Here is a 15320-nt window from a genome sequence, read left to right on the forward strand (position 1 = left end):
AGTGGGCGCAGCCCCAGGCTCTAGGAGCAGTGACCCAGAGTGGGCGCAGCCCCAGGCTCTAGGAGCAGTGACCCAGAGTGGGTGAAGCCCCAGGCTCTAGGGCAGGTCATTGCCCTGCACTCTCCAGCCAATATAAGTAATGGAGTTTTACTTTCCTTTAAATAGGCTTTGTGATTGGGATTTTTTTTTCATAGTCTTTCATAAGCATTCTTGTTATTGGGTGTTAATTGTATCATGAAAGGTGTATCTTACTTCCATGGATGGTATGAGTCCTTTGCAGGGATCAACCCTTCTCCAAAATGAGACAAGAATGGCTACCAGGAAGCTGCCTCAGCAGAAGTCACAACAGACCCTTTGACACGTGTGTATCTCACTACCTAGAATTACTCACCTCTGGCACCATGGAGACACCTTAAGCCTTGCATCCTAGAACTGACTGAATTGCAGCAGGCTGAGTAGGATCTTAACACAACTCTCTGTGGAAATGCTTTACTCTTCTATACTGTTTTCCATGGAAAATAGCAGAAAATGATTGACCTCCGTTACTTAACAGAACTCTTCTATTACAGAACTTTGACATTGGACCCTGCATCTTAGAGATATACTGGGCCAGGTGCAACTCCCCTGTGGTTATTGATGACATCTGGAGCTGCCTGGTAGCATCAGATGGACTAGTGTCAGTTTAACTCCATCTTAAGCTTAAAGTCTCATGCAGGCTCACTGCCACACAGCACTGGCCAGTGTGAGCTTATTAGGCACTTCACCGTCAGGCCAAGCCAGTGGCAACTCTCACCCTGCTGAATCAAATGTCCTGTGGCCAACCTGTGTCTTGCTTTGCCCAGCTTTTTGTATAGGTTTCTCAGCAGTGGTCTGGCATAGTTTATAGAACATTACAGATGCATTCTCCAAGGGAAACGGGCTAGCCCTTGGACTGACAGGCTTTCACTCTGCCTATCCAAATGTGTGGCTATGCTTCCCGAGGCTTAGGAGGGAGAAACTAGACCTCTTGACCCACTGTGGCCATGGCCACCTGCACAGATAGATGTGCCTGTCCCTCTACTGTCTCCCTGAACACTGTCTTCCCTCCTGAGGTCAGGCCAGTGTCATGTGCCTCTACCAGCTGTCCTTCACTCACTCAAGATCTGGTGCTTCTCTGACCTGGCTGTGCACACTTAGCAAGCTTCTCCTCCATCTAAGTGTTCCTCATGTGAGCTAAGTGTGCTGGTCTTCCGTTCTTGCACTAGCATGTGAGCTGAGTGTGCTGGCCTTCTGTTCTTGCACTCATTGATACGGATGGGGCACGTGCTGCTGAGTGGCAGACAGGAATCTGCTGCTTTCCACCTACATGGGCTGCTTTTCTGTGTTAGGAAGCTTGAAGATCAAATGAAAATGGGAAAAAAAAACCCAACTTTCTCTAGAAACCCACATTCTGACATCTTTGTTTTATAACTGTGTTTTTGCACATTTTAGAAAAGAAGTGCTAGAAGCTAGAGAGGAGGCTTGGTGGTGAGAGCACTGCTGCTCTTGCAGGGTCCCAAGGTCAAGTCCCGGGACCTGTGTCAGCCAGGTGACTTACGTTCCAGGAGTGATGGCTCGTCTCTGGCTTCCAGGGCTCACCAGCATACATATGCATACAAATAAAAAATTAGGTCATTTGAAAGAATTCTAAAAATTTAAAAATAATGGAACTGGAGAGATGGCTCAGCAGTTACGAGCACTTGCTGCTCTTCCAGAGGACTGGGATTTAGTTCTTATAACCAACATGGCAGCTCACACACATACACACATACATACGTACATACACACACACACATACATACATACATACATACATACATACATACACACATGCATACATACAGTAAATTATAGAATGTCCTAATAGCAAGGTCCAGGCCAGCCAGAGTATATAGTGAGACCCTAGCTCAAAAAATGTTTAAGTCTTTCTTAGGCCACATACACTGGCACATGCCTGTAATCTCTGAGGATGCTGATGCAGAAGGACTCACATTCAGTGCCAGCATAGGCTGTATGTTAAGATCCTGACTCAAACCAAACAAGCACAGTGTGGTGGCTGACACCTAAAATCCCAACATGCGGTACACTGGGGAAGGAGGAAAGCTGAGTTTAAGGCCAGTCTTGGGAAGAGTGACACTGCTCCCAAAGCATACACAAAGTCCCAAACACAGAGAAGCACACTTAGAGTGTAGCCGGTGCACGATCTGGTCACGGATGCAACCTTGTGTTTAGTGTTCTGAGTTTTTACTGGGCAGGTCTCTACCACTCTCGAGCTGCCGGCTCCCAGCTGTTATTATTGTATCCACACTTTTTGACTGTGAGACATCCTGGTCCTGCCAGACACCGGCTGTAGAAGGTCCTCTATAGAGTTATGTTCAGTCCTGGCCCCCAGTGGGGTGAAGTCCTGCCCCCTTGATGCAGCACCTGTGCCTGGTTATTTCTGTCAGCTGGCAGGAACAGAAAGCCCTGCAGAGAGGAGAGAATGGAAGTCAAAGCAGTAAGACACAGATCCCAGGGGCAGGATGAGTCAGGTAGGTTACCACAGACAGGAAATGAGGTGGTAGTGGGCAGAGGCCAGGAATTCACACTCCTGGTTTGGGAGCTGCAGGTCTCTGTTGGTATATTTGTAAAAATTACCCATGGGTGTTTACTCTTCACAGCTGGGAGACTGGAAGTCCCAAGACCCAAGTACTAGTTGTCTCCGTCTGGTAAGAGGGTCCTGCTTTGTGGGTAGGATGCGGCAGCTCTCTAGGGTGTCATTTATACCTCCTGGCACTATTGCCTTAAGATTGGGTTTCCACTGTGGAATTGGGATACATAAGTGTTTGAGACTATAGTATGACCTTTCAGTGTTTGTAGAAGGACATCTAGCAGGAAGGGTATTGGTTAAAGTGAAAGTTAGAAAACTGGGATGGACTGCTGTGCTTGAAGCTTCCTTAGCAGGGCTGCACAGACTCACTAGACAGCGTTTTATTTCTAAAGAAGATTAACACATGCTGGCAAGATCACTGCAGACAAATGGTAAGTCGCAGCCTTCATGAGCCTTGCTTCTCTATCAGTGAATGCCTGAGTCAGCTCACTCGTGCCTGCTCACTTGTCTCGTCCTTACAAGCCTCTGCTCCAGACAGATGAAGGTGAGTTCTTACAGCCGCCTTTCCACCAACGTAAGACCTGAGCTCAGGGACCCTTCACCACAGTAAGCAGTAGAATGGAGTGGACCAGAAGGAGGTGCTGGCCTCCAGGTCAGCAGTCACTGCGTGCTCATCAAAGACTTCCCCAAGTTCTCAGAGGAGGCTCCCAGTGTCTAACTGAAGGTTGGCCTGAGTCCCAGCTCTTCGATGTAGCTGAATAGCTAAGCCTTAGACTGTGGATGGGTCTAATGTGACTCGAGACATGGGTTCCCGTGTGGCCCAGCTGTCGCTGACTCTGAGAGAAGATAGTCTTTGTGGCTTCTTCAAGTAGGCCAGATGCTCGTTTTCTAAAGTGAGCAGCGTTTTGAGCCACGTGGATATGAAAAACAAGAGTGTCCACTAGGGAAGGGATTCCAAATGTCAGCAAGTCTCACCAAAAAGTGGAGGCGGTTCCAGCTAGGAACACATGGCTTCAGCAGTAAAGGAGAGGACAGTTCACTGCCTGCACAGGAGCCCAAGAGCCTCAAGACAGTGCAGCAAGTTTTCTTAGAAAACTTAAGCCAGGAATAGAAATTGTATACCTGCCTGTAACCACCACATTTAGGAAGTAGAAATAGGAAAATAAAGTTTACAGCTATGAGACCCACACCCCAAAAAAACAAGAAGGAATGATTAGACAGCCGTCCATTATGTCATCATTTGGGCAATAATTAAATTTCAGATTTCCTTGAGGCTGAGGGCTTTAAAATCCTTGCAATCTGAGCTGTTGTATTGAATGGAAAATACCAGAAGAAAAAGTTAACTTTGTAAAAATGAGGGTCTTGGTATGTGCGGGTTTCCATCGAGAAATGATTGTCACTTTCAAGGCAGCTGATGTAAGATGGTCCAAAAAGTCCGTTGTCAAGTGGCGTGCGTGAGTGGGGAATGGGTGTGGGAATGCCACTCCTCTCTGCTCCTCAGATCATGATCAGAAGCATCTTCCTGTTTCTGGATCGCACCTATGTCCTCCAGAACTCCATGCTGCCTTCTATCTGGTGAGTCCACCCTGACCCCGGGTCTGCTGCAGACCTGCAGAATCCTCTTGTTAGAGCATGACGTCTTCACTGCACAGACTCCCACGACTCCTGAGCCACATGCTGGGGGAGCAGGGTTAACTTGTGGTCCTTTCATATCTGCTTTCTGTGGAAACAGTGTCAGCAGCAGTGGTTGCTGGAGACAGTATGGGGGGCGGGGGTTGTGCAGAGGGAGCAGATGCAATGGTGAGTCCCATAATCCTGATACCTTATAGCTCACTCAAGGAGAATGATGAGCCATAGGTCAGAGACGGTGGATCCATCAATAGCAGTTTAGCAATTTGATAATCGGGGGCCTGTGTGGCACAAGATACCTCATAATCTCCTTGGGGTAGTCAGCTTGACCTATCTAGGAATTAACCTCATGTTTGGTAGAGGCATAGACATCCTGGACTGGCCCGACAAGCATTTGTAAGTGGACTTCTGAAGCTCTGGATAGAATTAGCAAGCAGCAGTGTGGGCTGGTGCGTGTAGCACGCTTGAAGCGCTAGAGCATCGAAGGAGAGCCAGTCTTGCTGTGTCTCTCCATCAGGGACATGGGCCTGGAGCTCTTCAGGAGCCACATCGTCAGCGACAGGATGGTGCAGAGTAAGACCATCGATGGGATCCTGCTGCTGATTGCCCGTGAGCGCAGTGGCGAGGCGGTGGACAGGAGCCTGCTTCGGAGTTTGCTAAGCATGCTCTCGGATCTCCAGGTGAGGCTTGGTCTCGAGCATGTGATAGCCGTTGGCAGGTACCTGCCCTAGAGATGTAAGTGGGGAGTTGTACCCCAGAAGTACATGATTGTCTGGTCCTTAAGGAGAGTGATGGAGGCCAGTGGTACACTGTGCAAGGAGCCGCAGAAAAGGGTGATGAGAATTAGTGCTTGACGGGAAGGCGTCTGTACTGAAGCTCATCACTGACTGCCTGTTCCCTAGGTGTATAAAGACTCGTTTGAGCTGAAGTTCCTGGAAGAGACTAACTGTCTATACGCTGCCGAAGGCCAGAGGCTGATGCAGGACAGGGAGGTGAGATGTGCAACCGACCGACCAACGACTGCATTTGGCTTGGGCCTGCTGCCCTTTCCTATGCACATATTTGCCAAAGTCTCAAGTCCTCGGGGAAGAACTGCTTGCTGTAGAGAGAAGTTAATTTCTTTCCCTTAGAGCCCTCCTTTATCTCCCCTCCCCTGAGTAGTTTCTGAAATAGAAAAGGAGCACATGTCTAAACAAGAAGATAAAGAGCTAGTCTTAAAAATCAAAATTTTCCCCTGTGTAAACCATTGGTAAAGAGTGTATGTGAGGAAGCATATGTAATAGCAGCATCACCTCAGACCCACTGAGCAGCTTCTTAGAGACCAGAGTCCAGTCCTCAAGCATCTCCATGGAGCCACCTGCTCCTCAAAGGTCAGCCTAGCCTGTCAGATCATAGCTCAGCTGCAGCCATGCTAGCAGATGGCTCTGAGGCCTGTTCACCCCTGGACAAGTGATGTCTGCAGTTGCTGTGACTGCAGGGTAGGGAGGGTGTCACCGCTGGCAGAGCCGTGTGATCCATGTGTGGATACAGGTTGCTAGTAAGCTTTGGCTGTCTACCCAGGTACTACTACTAACTCATGCATTATGGGCCCACTGGTGTGTATTTTGTCTCTCAGCACTTTGTAGTAAGCAGTGAGTGAACCCTGGGCCCTGGTTTTAGAGGTGTTCTCAATGGTATGGACATCTCACTTGAATGTGTTTGCTTCTCTCTCTTTTTTTCTCCAATTTTTTGAAGAAATTTTATGTATAATGTGAGAAATGTTTGTCATTGATGTGTTAAATGTTTTTTTGGAAGGTTCCAGAATACCTTAACCATGTGAGCAAACGTCTAGAAGAGGAAGCAGACCGAGTGATCACTTATTTAGACCACAGCACACAGTACGTAAGCACTGCACTGAGTCCCCAGTTCCCACGGGCCACGTACCTCCTGGCCTCACATTGCAGTCACGCGTGCCTCTGGCGTACACCCAGCCCTTGAGACTATTCTGCTCCCAAGGCCAAGCTGTGCTTGTAAGATGTGTGCGCTCAGCAGTTACGAACTGTGTTTCTTACAAAGACGAGCGATCACAGAGGACTCAGGAAGGGAGTGACACCCTTAGCCTCTGAGTGCTTGTTTGCCTGATAGAACTTCACTGAGTGCAAGGCTCTTGTCTTTCCAGCCTCTTGTTGTTTTAATGTTTGTGTGAGTGCTTTTCATGTGCAGTGTGTGGTGATCCGCTTGTGAACACAGATGCTGAGGGAGGACCCAGCGGTGTGAGACCCCCTAGAGCTGGGGACAGTTCATGGGACACCTGGTGTGGTGCTGGGCACTGACCTCTGACCTCTGCAAGAGCAGTGTGCACTCTTTAACCACTGAGTCATTTCCAGCCCCGGCTAGGGAGACTTCTTAGGTGTCCTGCATGGCCGTAAACCTTATGAAACAGTCCGCATTTCTCTCTTCATGTGTCTTTCTCCTCTGGACTCTAGGCCGATGAGCAGTGTGTGTGTGCTCTGCTGCGGGGAGATGGGGGCGTGGAGGGCCCGGGGGACAAGAGGGGAGGAAGGGTCAGATCCCAGGAGACAGAGCGTGCACGTGCAGGACAGCACCTTTAAGAGAGTTGTGCTCTCCCTTTCCAGTGAGGGCGCCATGGGTCCTCGTGCAGACCTGTGCTGGGGAGGCTGGGCTGCCTGGGGAGACTGATGTGCCCGCCACACGCCCACTGTAGAGACTCTCACAAGCATCACCGGCCAATAGAATAGCTATGGCCATGAGCCACGGCAGGAAATAGGAGCTGAGCTACCCGGCAGGGATAGAGAGGATTCTGGGGAATAGAGACACGGGAGACTCACCCTGGAAAGCTGAGGAGACAGACATAAGAAGACAAGGAGAGAAAAAGAAAAGGAGCCATGAAGCTAAATTCTGGCTAGAATAAAAGGGACAATAAGTTAAGAGCAAGCCAGAGCTTTTTTGGCCTAAGCATCTATTAATAATTAATTAGTCTCAGAGTCCTTATTGCTGGGAATTAAGTGATTGAGAGGAAAAGCTAGATTTTATATATGGCGCCCACTGTGGGGGATGTAATCCAAACCCCGCCCACTGTGGGGGATGTAATCCAAACCCTTTAATTTCGTATTCAGTTATTAAGAGTCGTTATTTAAGGGGATTAAATGATCAGCAAAAAATGACTATTTACATCCACCTGATAGAGGAGATGAGTTAGAGGAGGCCATGGGAGGCTGAGCGTAAGCAGCTAGAGCGAGGCAGAGGCTACACTGGGCTCCCCTCAGAGTGGTGGGCTTAGGCCACTCAGATCTCTGAACTCCATTTTCATGGAGGATGGGATATAATCTTGCCTTTTGCCATAGGTGCTATGAGAGTTACATTTGCTAAAAAGTTCGTTGTAGAAAGTTGGTGTACACCTTTAGTCTAATGCTCAAGAATCAGAGAAGCAGGTGAATCTCTGAGTACAAAGCTATTCTCATCTACAAAGTGAGTTTCAGGCGACCAGGGCTCCACAGGGAGACTCGGATGACTCACTGCCGAGCCTGACTACCTGGGTCCAGTCCCTGGGACCCACCTGGCAGAAGGAAAGAAGTGGCTCCTGAAGGCCCCTCTGGCATCTACACACATGGCCGTGGTGTGTGCACAGAACATCACTTAACACGTTGGTACTGGGTACTAAACCCCAGTCAGTAGTGTTCCTTATAAACTCTAAAACAAAGGCTTGAAAAAGGTCTAGAGTTAATTGTTTTCTGTGCGATTCTGAAAAGAGAAAGTGAGTTATGAGTAAGAATAGAAGGCCAGGAGGCTGGTGTGGTGAGGCTCAAGGGAGGCCAGGGGAGGTATGCATGTCTGTGAGTTCAGGACTCAGTTGGTCTCCATAGTGAGTTCTGTACAGAACCTGTCTCAGAGAGATGAGTGGTTGGGCTGGGGATGAACCAGGAAGGCCTTTTCTGTACCTGTGACTACAGTGGTCAGCTCTGTTCTGTGTGGTGTTTGTGAGCCCAGACCTCACAGCAGGCTGTATCCATGAGCAGAATCCTGCCCAATAACCGTGGGTGTGGGGATGGTCGGGTGAGGAGCATGCCTCAGACCTAGAGTAGCAGGTGAGGCAGTTGCCAGTTCCTCCTGTGATACAGAGGTGCAAGGAAGGCTGAGAGCACAGTGGAGAGTGTGTGGGAAGACAGGGCCATCATGGAGGAGGAGGAGAGAGGTCAGAGTCTGGATCCCCAGGGAGTTGGTAATCTGCCACAGAAAATACTTAAGATCCTAGGCCTGCTGGTGCCTCAACATCGTGACAACATCCTGCCCAGCAGGCCAGCATGAGAGTGAACACGGAACAGAGTGCCTCAGTAGGCATATGCCTACTGGACTGGAGACTGCCCTGCTGGGAGTGCCCTGCCAACTTCTAGACTGCCTTCCTGGACTCCCTCCACAGGACTCCAGACTGCTTTAGAGTTTATGTGTATGATTCAGGAAGCTTTAGTGACATCAGGGGCCAGACTATGAAGGGCAGAGGAAGAAGTCAGAACCCAGGGTATTGTACCCATGTACCTATGGCAGGCAGGCACCTGAGGTGCTCTGCACCTTCCTGTGGACCTGTTGTGTTATTCAGCAGGTTTTGTTTAGAAATGCCGCTGCAGGAGCCAGGTGTGGTGGTGCATGTCTGTGATCCCAGCGCTGGGTAGTGGAGGCAGAAAAACATGCATCCAAGACCATCGTGTCCTAAGTATTGAAATCTTGTCTCATGAAAAGAATAAATAGAATTGAAATCTGGTTTAGAATCATCAGCAAAAGCCATAATTCACAGTCAGTTTAGTGAAAATCTCATACTTTAGCCCTCTGTCCAAGTGGCTGTAAGCTGGCTGCCATGACTTTAACTCTCACTGTGGTAGCTAACCAACCTCTGCTGCTGACATCTTCTGGTTTGCTTTTACAGAAAACCGTTGATTGCCTGTGTTGAGAAACAGCTGTTAGGAGAACATTTGACAGCAATTTTGCAGAAAGGTGAGTTTTCCCAGTCATGTGTGATTTTACACTGAATTCTAATCTTTAACTTGTGAAACTCTGAAGCACTGTATATTACTTCACAAATTTTTAATTTTATAAGACAAACTACTGTGCCACTTGTTTAATAAGTGTGTTAGCCCTCAAAGGAATTCACAGTTAAATGATACGGCTGGAATCAAAGGTGTGTACCACCACCACACTTGCCTTGTAACTTGGACCTTGTATTTTAACTAGACAGTAAAGGACTGTGCTGGCTGGGCAGTACTGGCGCACACCTTTAGTCCCAGTGCTTGGGAGGCAGAGACAGGTGGATCTCTGAGTTTGAGGCCAGCCTGGTCTACAAAGGGAGCTCTAGGGCAGTCAAGGCTATAATACAGAGAAACACTATCTTGGAGAAAACAAAAAAACTGTAGGCTGGTGTTTTTAAGCCCTGCTTGGTTAAACCACCTCGGAAGGTTTTTCTTTTGTGAAATAATTGTTCCTCCTTGTGGCGTACTATCATGTAGAATATGTATGTGTAGCATGTCAGTATGTTCATACAGTGTGTGCTGATTAAATTTCAGCCATCAGTGTCTCCAGACCAGTGTCTCATGCCATTTGTTCATTGCCGCCTTCAGTCCTCTGTTCTAGGTCTTCATAACCTGTACACTAGGTTACCATGGCCGTACGCAGAAGCCTAGGCTCTTCCCAGAGGGCGTCTAACTGGAGAGACTAGGACTTAGGTGGATCGATAGATAGATCTGTTACCTTGAGCAGAGCTATGGGAAGGACTCTCTGAATATAAGCAGGCTTTTGGTCACAACTTAGGGTTATAAATATATCTTTCTTAAAGTTTGCCTTTAGAGGGTATTACACCACTTTGCACATAACACTAAAGCCATAAAGCATTGCGTTTCCATAGCCCACCCACTTCCTATGGTCTGTATTCATTGGCTTTAGTGTAGACGTGTTCAGCTCAGTCCACTGGTTTGGTGGCTTTTGGTTTGGTTTGGTTTCTCACCTTCACAGCGATCATACACCTCCAGACATTACAATGCACACAGCCACTGTTTTATGACACTCAGATACCAGTGTAACTTGTTAAAACTTTAGTGTTCCGTGTCACCCATTTAAGGTCATTTAGCTGTGATAGGAAACCATAGCCCATAGCTCCTCCTTGTGCTTTGAGTGTCTGAAGGTTTAGTTCTGAGGAAGGGCCGCTCCTGCAGTGGCTGGTAGATTCTGCTTTGCCAGGTGCTAATGGTGGACTCAGTGAGACGTGTGCAAGTGGGACCTTCATACAGTAGCTAAGTAAAGCAGGAGAAGGGGTGTGCCAGGCCTCTGTCGCCACAGTCCACCCTCAAAGAGCAGTCCCTTGAGATTACCAAAGCCCAAAGCCACATAGCTGGTGTCACCTAAGCACCATAGATAGCTTGTGCCTCCTGTCTGCATCGATGGGTTTCCCAGTGACCCACACACAAACCTACCCAAGTGCACATTCTCACTCAGTGCTCGAGTCATTGCCTAAGAGCAGGTGCATTCAGAACTTGTGCTGGGTGCTTTTACAAAGTCAGAATTGGAGGCCAGGCGTGGTAGGGCAACTGTTAATCCCAGCACTGGACAGAGGCAGGTGGATCTCTGTGAATCTGAGGCCAGCCTGATTTGCATAGCAAGTTCTAGGACAGTGAGGACTACATAGAGAAACTTTATCTTAAAAAAACAAAAATAAGAGACAGTTGGCAACAAAGTAGCTGGGCTGATGAAGGTGCCCACTACCAAACGTGGTACAGCCAAGGAAAGGAGACAGCGTCCATGCATGCATTTATACAGATGTAATTCTTAAATTCTTTTCTTTAAGGATATATCCTTAGTGAAACATTTCCTAAGAATAACAAGAAATAAAAACAATCTAAGGCTGGGGAGATAGAACAGTGATACAGTGCTCACTTAGCACGGGGTGTAACACAGTGAAAGGTAGAATATGTATTTAGTTTGCGTGAGGCCTGGGACCAAGCCACAGATGGGAAAAGGTAAGAATTCCTAAAATTATTTTAGAAATAATATTAGCCAAGCATAGTGGTGCACGCCTTTAATCCCAGCACTCGGGAGGCAGAGTCAGACAGACCATAGTAAGTGGAGACCAGCATGGTCTGTGTATTGAGTTTCAGGTTAGCCAAGAATACAGTGTGAAAGCTTGCCTTTAAAAAGATTTCTTTAAGAAAAATGCATTTGATAGTTTTCCACTCAAAGTCTAGTAACAGTGTCCAGTGTGCTAGGAATGAGCACCTGTAGTGTAGACAACATGACTGGTAGGTAACTGTCTCCACTGAGTAGAAACTGAAGAGCTGTTGGAGAATGCATATTTCCAGATGTAGGTCAAGAAGTACAGCAGAAAGCCTCAGCATCCTAGAAACAAGACAGTGTTTCTAGGGTCTCCAGGGTCACTCAACGGCCTTAGAGCCACCAGCAAGCTCTTGCTAAGAGGACAGGGCATAACCCTACAGCAAGAAAGCACAGTGGACTGAAATTTGTTTTGTGTTCTTAACATATGGGAGTTCAAAATGGCACAGAAAAGAATTTTTAAAAATTAAAATGAATAATTATAAGAATGAAGAGTTGGCTGGAGCGGTGGTGCACACAGCGGTTACAGCCTTTGTGACCAGGCAGAGGATCCGAGCTACTGACCTCACAACCACACAGACTCTAGGGCAGTCAGTACTCATTTCTGCCTGGTTAAGGCACTTCATCTCATTCGAGAGAGAGAGAGAGAGCACGTGCACCCACACACACTCACAAATTGTCACAGTGTAGACTTTGATAAATTCTTGTAAGAAAATAGTAAACTATGTTTGTAAAACTTTATTCTAATGCCGGGCAGTGGTGGCGCACGCCTTTAATCCCAACACTTGGGAGGCAGAGGCAGGCGGATTTCTGAGTTCGAGGCCAGCCTGGTCTACAGAGTGAGTTCCAGGACAGTCAGGGCTACACAGAGAAACCCTGTCTCGAAAAACACACACACAAAAAAAAACCTTTTATTCTAAACTTTATTATGGGGCTATGGCGAGGTCTTAGTTGATCACGTGCTTGCCATTAGGCATGCATTAGGACCTAAATTTGGGTTCCCAGAGTCCACATTAAGAAGCCACCTGTAACCACAGCACTGGGATGGCAGAGACAAGGACGGCTCTACTGCCAGCCAGTCTGCTGAGTCAGTAAGATCAGAGTCAGGGCTCTGTCTGACATGTAAAAAGCAAGCACAGCACAGGAGTCAGTAAGATCAGAGTCGGGGGCTCTGTCTGACATGTAAGAAGCAAGCACAGCACAGGAGGAGGATGACCAAGGGAGATGTCAGTCTCTGGACCCAGGTCAACACACACCTACAGATACGTACACAGACACACGAGCACATACACACACAGTTATACAGACACCTACAGATACGTGCACAAACACACGAGCACATACACACACAGTTATACAGACACCTACAGATATGTACACAAACACCTGAGTACATATATATACAGTTATATTAGAAACATTCCAAAAAGTAAAAGGCCCTTAAAAGTTTTAAGACATTATTTAGGACTTCTAGGAGATAAGATTTTGCAAAAGTTAAAGCTTATTTGCATGTTTGGCTCAGAGGTGATTTGGCTAAGCATCTAGACCTCTAGCTTAGCACCTGTGTGTGCAGACACTGCCAGGTGGGGAGAGGACAGGCGGCTGAAGTGGCTGAGAGCCTAGGTCTACAGCTAGCCTCTCTGATGCCCTCTTCTGGCCTCTGTAGGCACTGCACAAACGTCTTACATGTACATACAGGCAAAATGCTTGTATAAGTGAAATAATAAAATTATAAAACTTAAATAACTGAATAGAAATTCTAGAATGCCTGTACATGAAATATCGGATAAATACTTGTCTTAAAATTTATTATGTGAATCAGCCGGGCGGTGGTGGCGCACGCCTTTAATCCCAGCACTTGGGAGGCAGAGGCAGGCAGATTTCTGAGTTCGAGGCCAGCCTGGTCTACAGCGTGAGTTCCAGGACAGCCAGGGCTACACAGAGAAACCCTGTCTCAAAAAACAAAAACAAACAAACAAACAAACAAAAAATTTATTATGTGAATCAAATTAATCAACTGAAAACTTAAAGTTGAATCCATTTCAGCTTAGATTTATTTTACCCATGAGTGTTTAGCCTGCATGTATGTATATGCACCACATGTATGCAGTGCCCACAGTGGTCAGAAGAGAGCATCATGTCTCCTAGAACTAGAGTTAGAGAGATTTGTGAGCCACCATGTGGGTGCTGGAAACCAAACCTAGGTCCACAAGAATAGCAAGTGCTTTTAACTGCTGAACCATCTCTCCAGCCTCTGAAACAGTCTTTTAACAAATGTTTTCCTGACTGATAGACAAAACCTCAAGTCATTTGCACCATGAATTTCTCATAGTAAGACACGTGTCTGTATGTTTCTGACTCGTTACTTTTGTGAACTAAGGGTTTAGTGAAATGAGAGTAAATAATGCACTCCGGTGCACTCGGAAAGTGAGGCTCACCGACAGGAGCCACCGCGGGCATTTCATCAACAGACGTGCTGTGTAGCAGGTCCATGCTCCACGTCTGCAGGCCACGTCCTTGCTTTGTGGTCAGACTGTCCTGCTGTCACTCGTGACGGCCGCCTTCCTGCTGTGACCTGTCTTGTGCACCCCACTAGGGCTCGAGCACCTGCTGGATGAGAACAGGGTGCCCGACCTCACCCAGATGTACCAGCTCTTCAGCCGGGTGAAAGGAGGGCAGCATGCATTGCTGCAGCACTGGAGCGAGTACATCAAGGTACACACTGGCCCATGGTGGCTCCCACTGGGGACATACTCCACCCCAGCAGAGGGCAGCCAGCTACTGTGAGGAGCCAGGATGACAGGAGCAGTAACAGCAGCCATGCGGGTCGACACTTGCAGTGCAGTGATGACAGCTTCCTGTCCTTCTCTCACATGCTCACTCAGTCACACATTCACTGGCACATGTGTTCCCTGTGTACTGATACATACTGTGGTCTGCCTCCTGCTGTGTTTCTGAGCCCAATTTAAGATTTATTGCCTCAGTTCCTACCTGTGTCATCCAGGCATTGTGCCCCTCCCTTGCCAGTAAAGCACCATTCAGCATCTTTTAGGACAGTCGCCTGGGGCTGATCCAGGACCTCTGAATGCCAGGCACCACCTGCTCAGGGGGTACTAGAGATACCCACAGTCATGGCCACATGTAGAAAGTGGGAAAACCAGGCCTGACACCATGTTGTAAGACAGCTTAAAGATACACTTTGCTTCTTAAACCTGGTGCTGACTTGGTTGTTTCTTGTTTCTGTAGACCTTTGGGACAACCATTGTCATCAACCCTGAGAAAGACAAAGACATGGTCCAAGACTTGCTGGACTTTAAAGACAAAGTGGACCACGTGGTGGAGGTGTGCTTCCAGAGAAACGAGCGCTTCATCAACCTGATGAAGGAGTCCTTCGAGACGTTTATCAACAAGAGACCAAACAAGCCTGCAGAGCTCATTGGTATCAAAGCAGCCCCAGACACTTCCCGTGTTTTACATTTAAGCAAATGCACTGACACTTGCCCAAGTGGGCGTTGGGGGTTTTCAGGAGTCCTCGAACCATGAAGTGATGTGGCCTGAACTCAGTGTGGCAGCCGGCACCTTTACCACTGAGCCATCATGCTGGCCTCTTAGGTGCTTTGTAAATACAGGAGAAGAGTGCCTGGTGTGGGCAGACATCTTTACTGAGCACTCTGGGGGTGGGGGGTGGGGGGGTACAGGTGGATCTCTGCGAACTCAAGGCTAGCCTTTTCTACATAGCAAGTTCCAGACCATACATGATAGGACCTTGTCTCAAAAAAAGGAAATGAAACTGGACCTGGTAACACACACGACTTTGGTTCTTGCACTTAGGAGGCAGAGGCAGGTGGATATCTATGAGTTTAAGTCCAGCCTGGTCTACATAAAGAGTTTCAGGCCAGCCAAGGCATATAATGAAACCCTATCAAAACAAAAACTCGAGGAGGAGGAGGAGGAGGAGGAGGAGGAGGAGGAGGAGGAGGAGGAGGAGGAGGAG

The 15320-nt window shown here is 47.8% G+C and overlaps 1 protein-coding gene across 4 annotated transcripts in view; it reads left to right on the forward strand.

The window, feature by feature from the left end:
- Cul4a (cullin 4A) overlaps positions 1–15320 on the forward strand; it is a 43112-nt gene that overhangs the window by 12796 nt on the left and 14996 nt on the right. The window contains exons 1-9 of one of the 4 annotated variants that reach the window (XM_028766269.1): positions 1765–2549; positions 2679–2726; positions 4110–4183; positions 4755–4917; positions 5140–5229; positions 6032–6114; positions 9156–9223; positions 13923–14041; positions 14573–14765. In XM_028766269.1, coding sequence (XP_028622102.1) covers positions 2541–2549; positions 2679–2726; positions 4110–4183; positions 4755–4917; positions 5140–5229; positions 6032–6114; positions 9156–9223; positions 13923–14041; positions 14573–14765 — 847 coding nt within the window. In that variant the 5' untranslated portion in view covers positions 1765–2540. Of the gene's footprint in view, positions 1–1764; positions 2550–2642; positions 2727–2969; positions 3040–3131; positions 3153–4109; positions 4184–4754; positions 4918–5139; positions 5230–6031; positions 6115–9155; positions 9224–13922; positions 14042–14572; positions 14766–15320 lie in introns of those variants that run through there. The other 3 variants (XM_028766266.1, XM_028766268.1, XM_028766267.1) reach the window with 3 other exon arrangements.

This window comes from Grammomys surdaster, unplaced genomic scaffold (genome assembly GCF_004785775.1).
Source record: "Grammomys surdaster isolate TR1022 unplaced genomic scaffold, NIH_TR_1.0 167, whole genome shotgun sequence".
Classification (NCBI taxonomy): Eukaryota; Metazoa; Chordata; class Mammalia; order Rodentia; family Muridae; genus Grammomys; species Grammomys surdaster.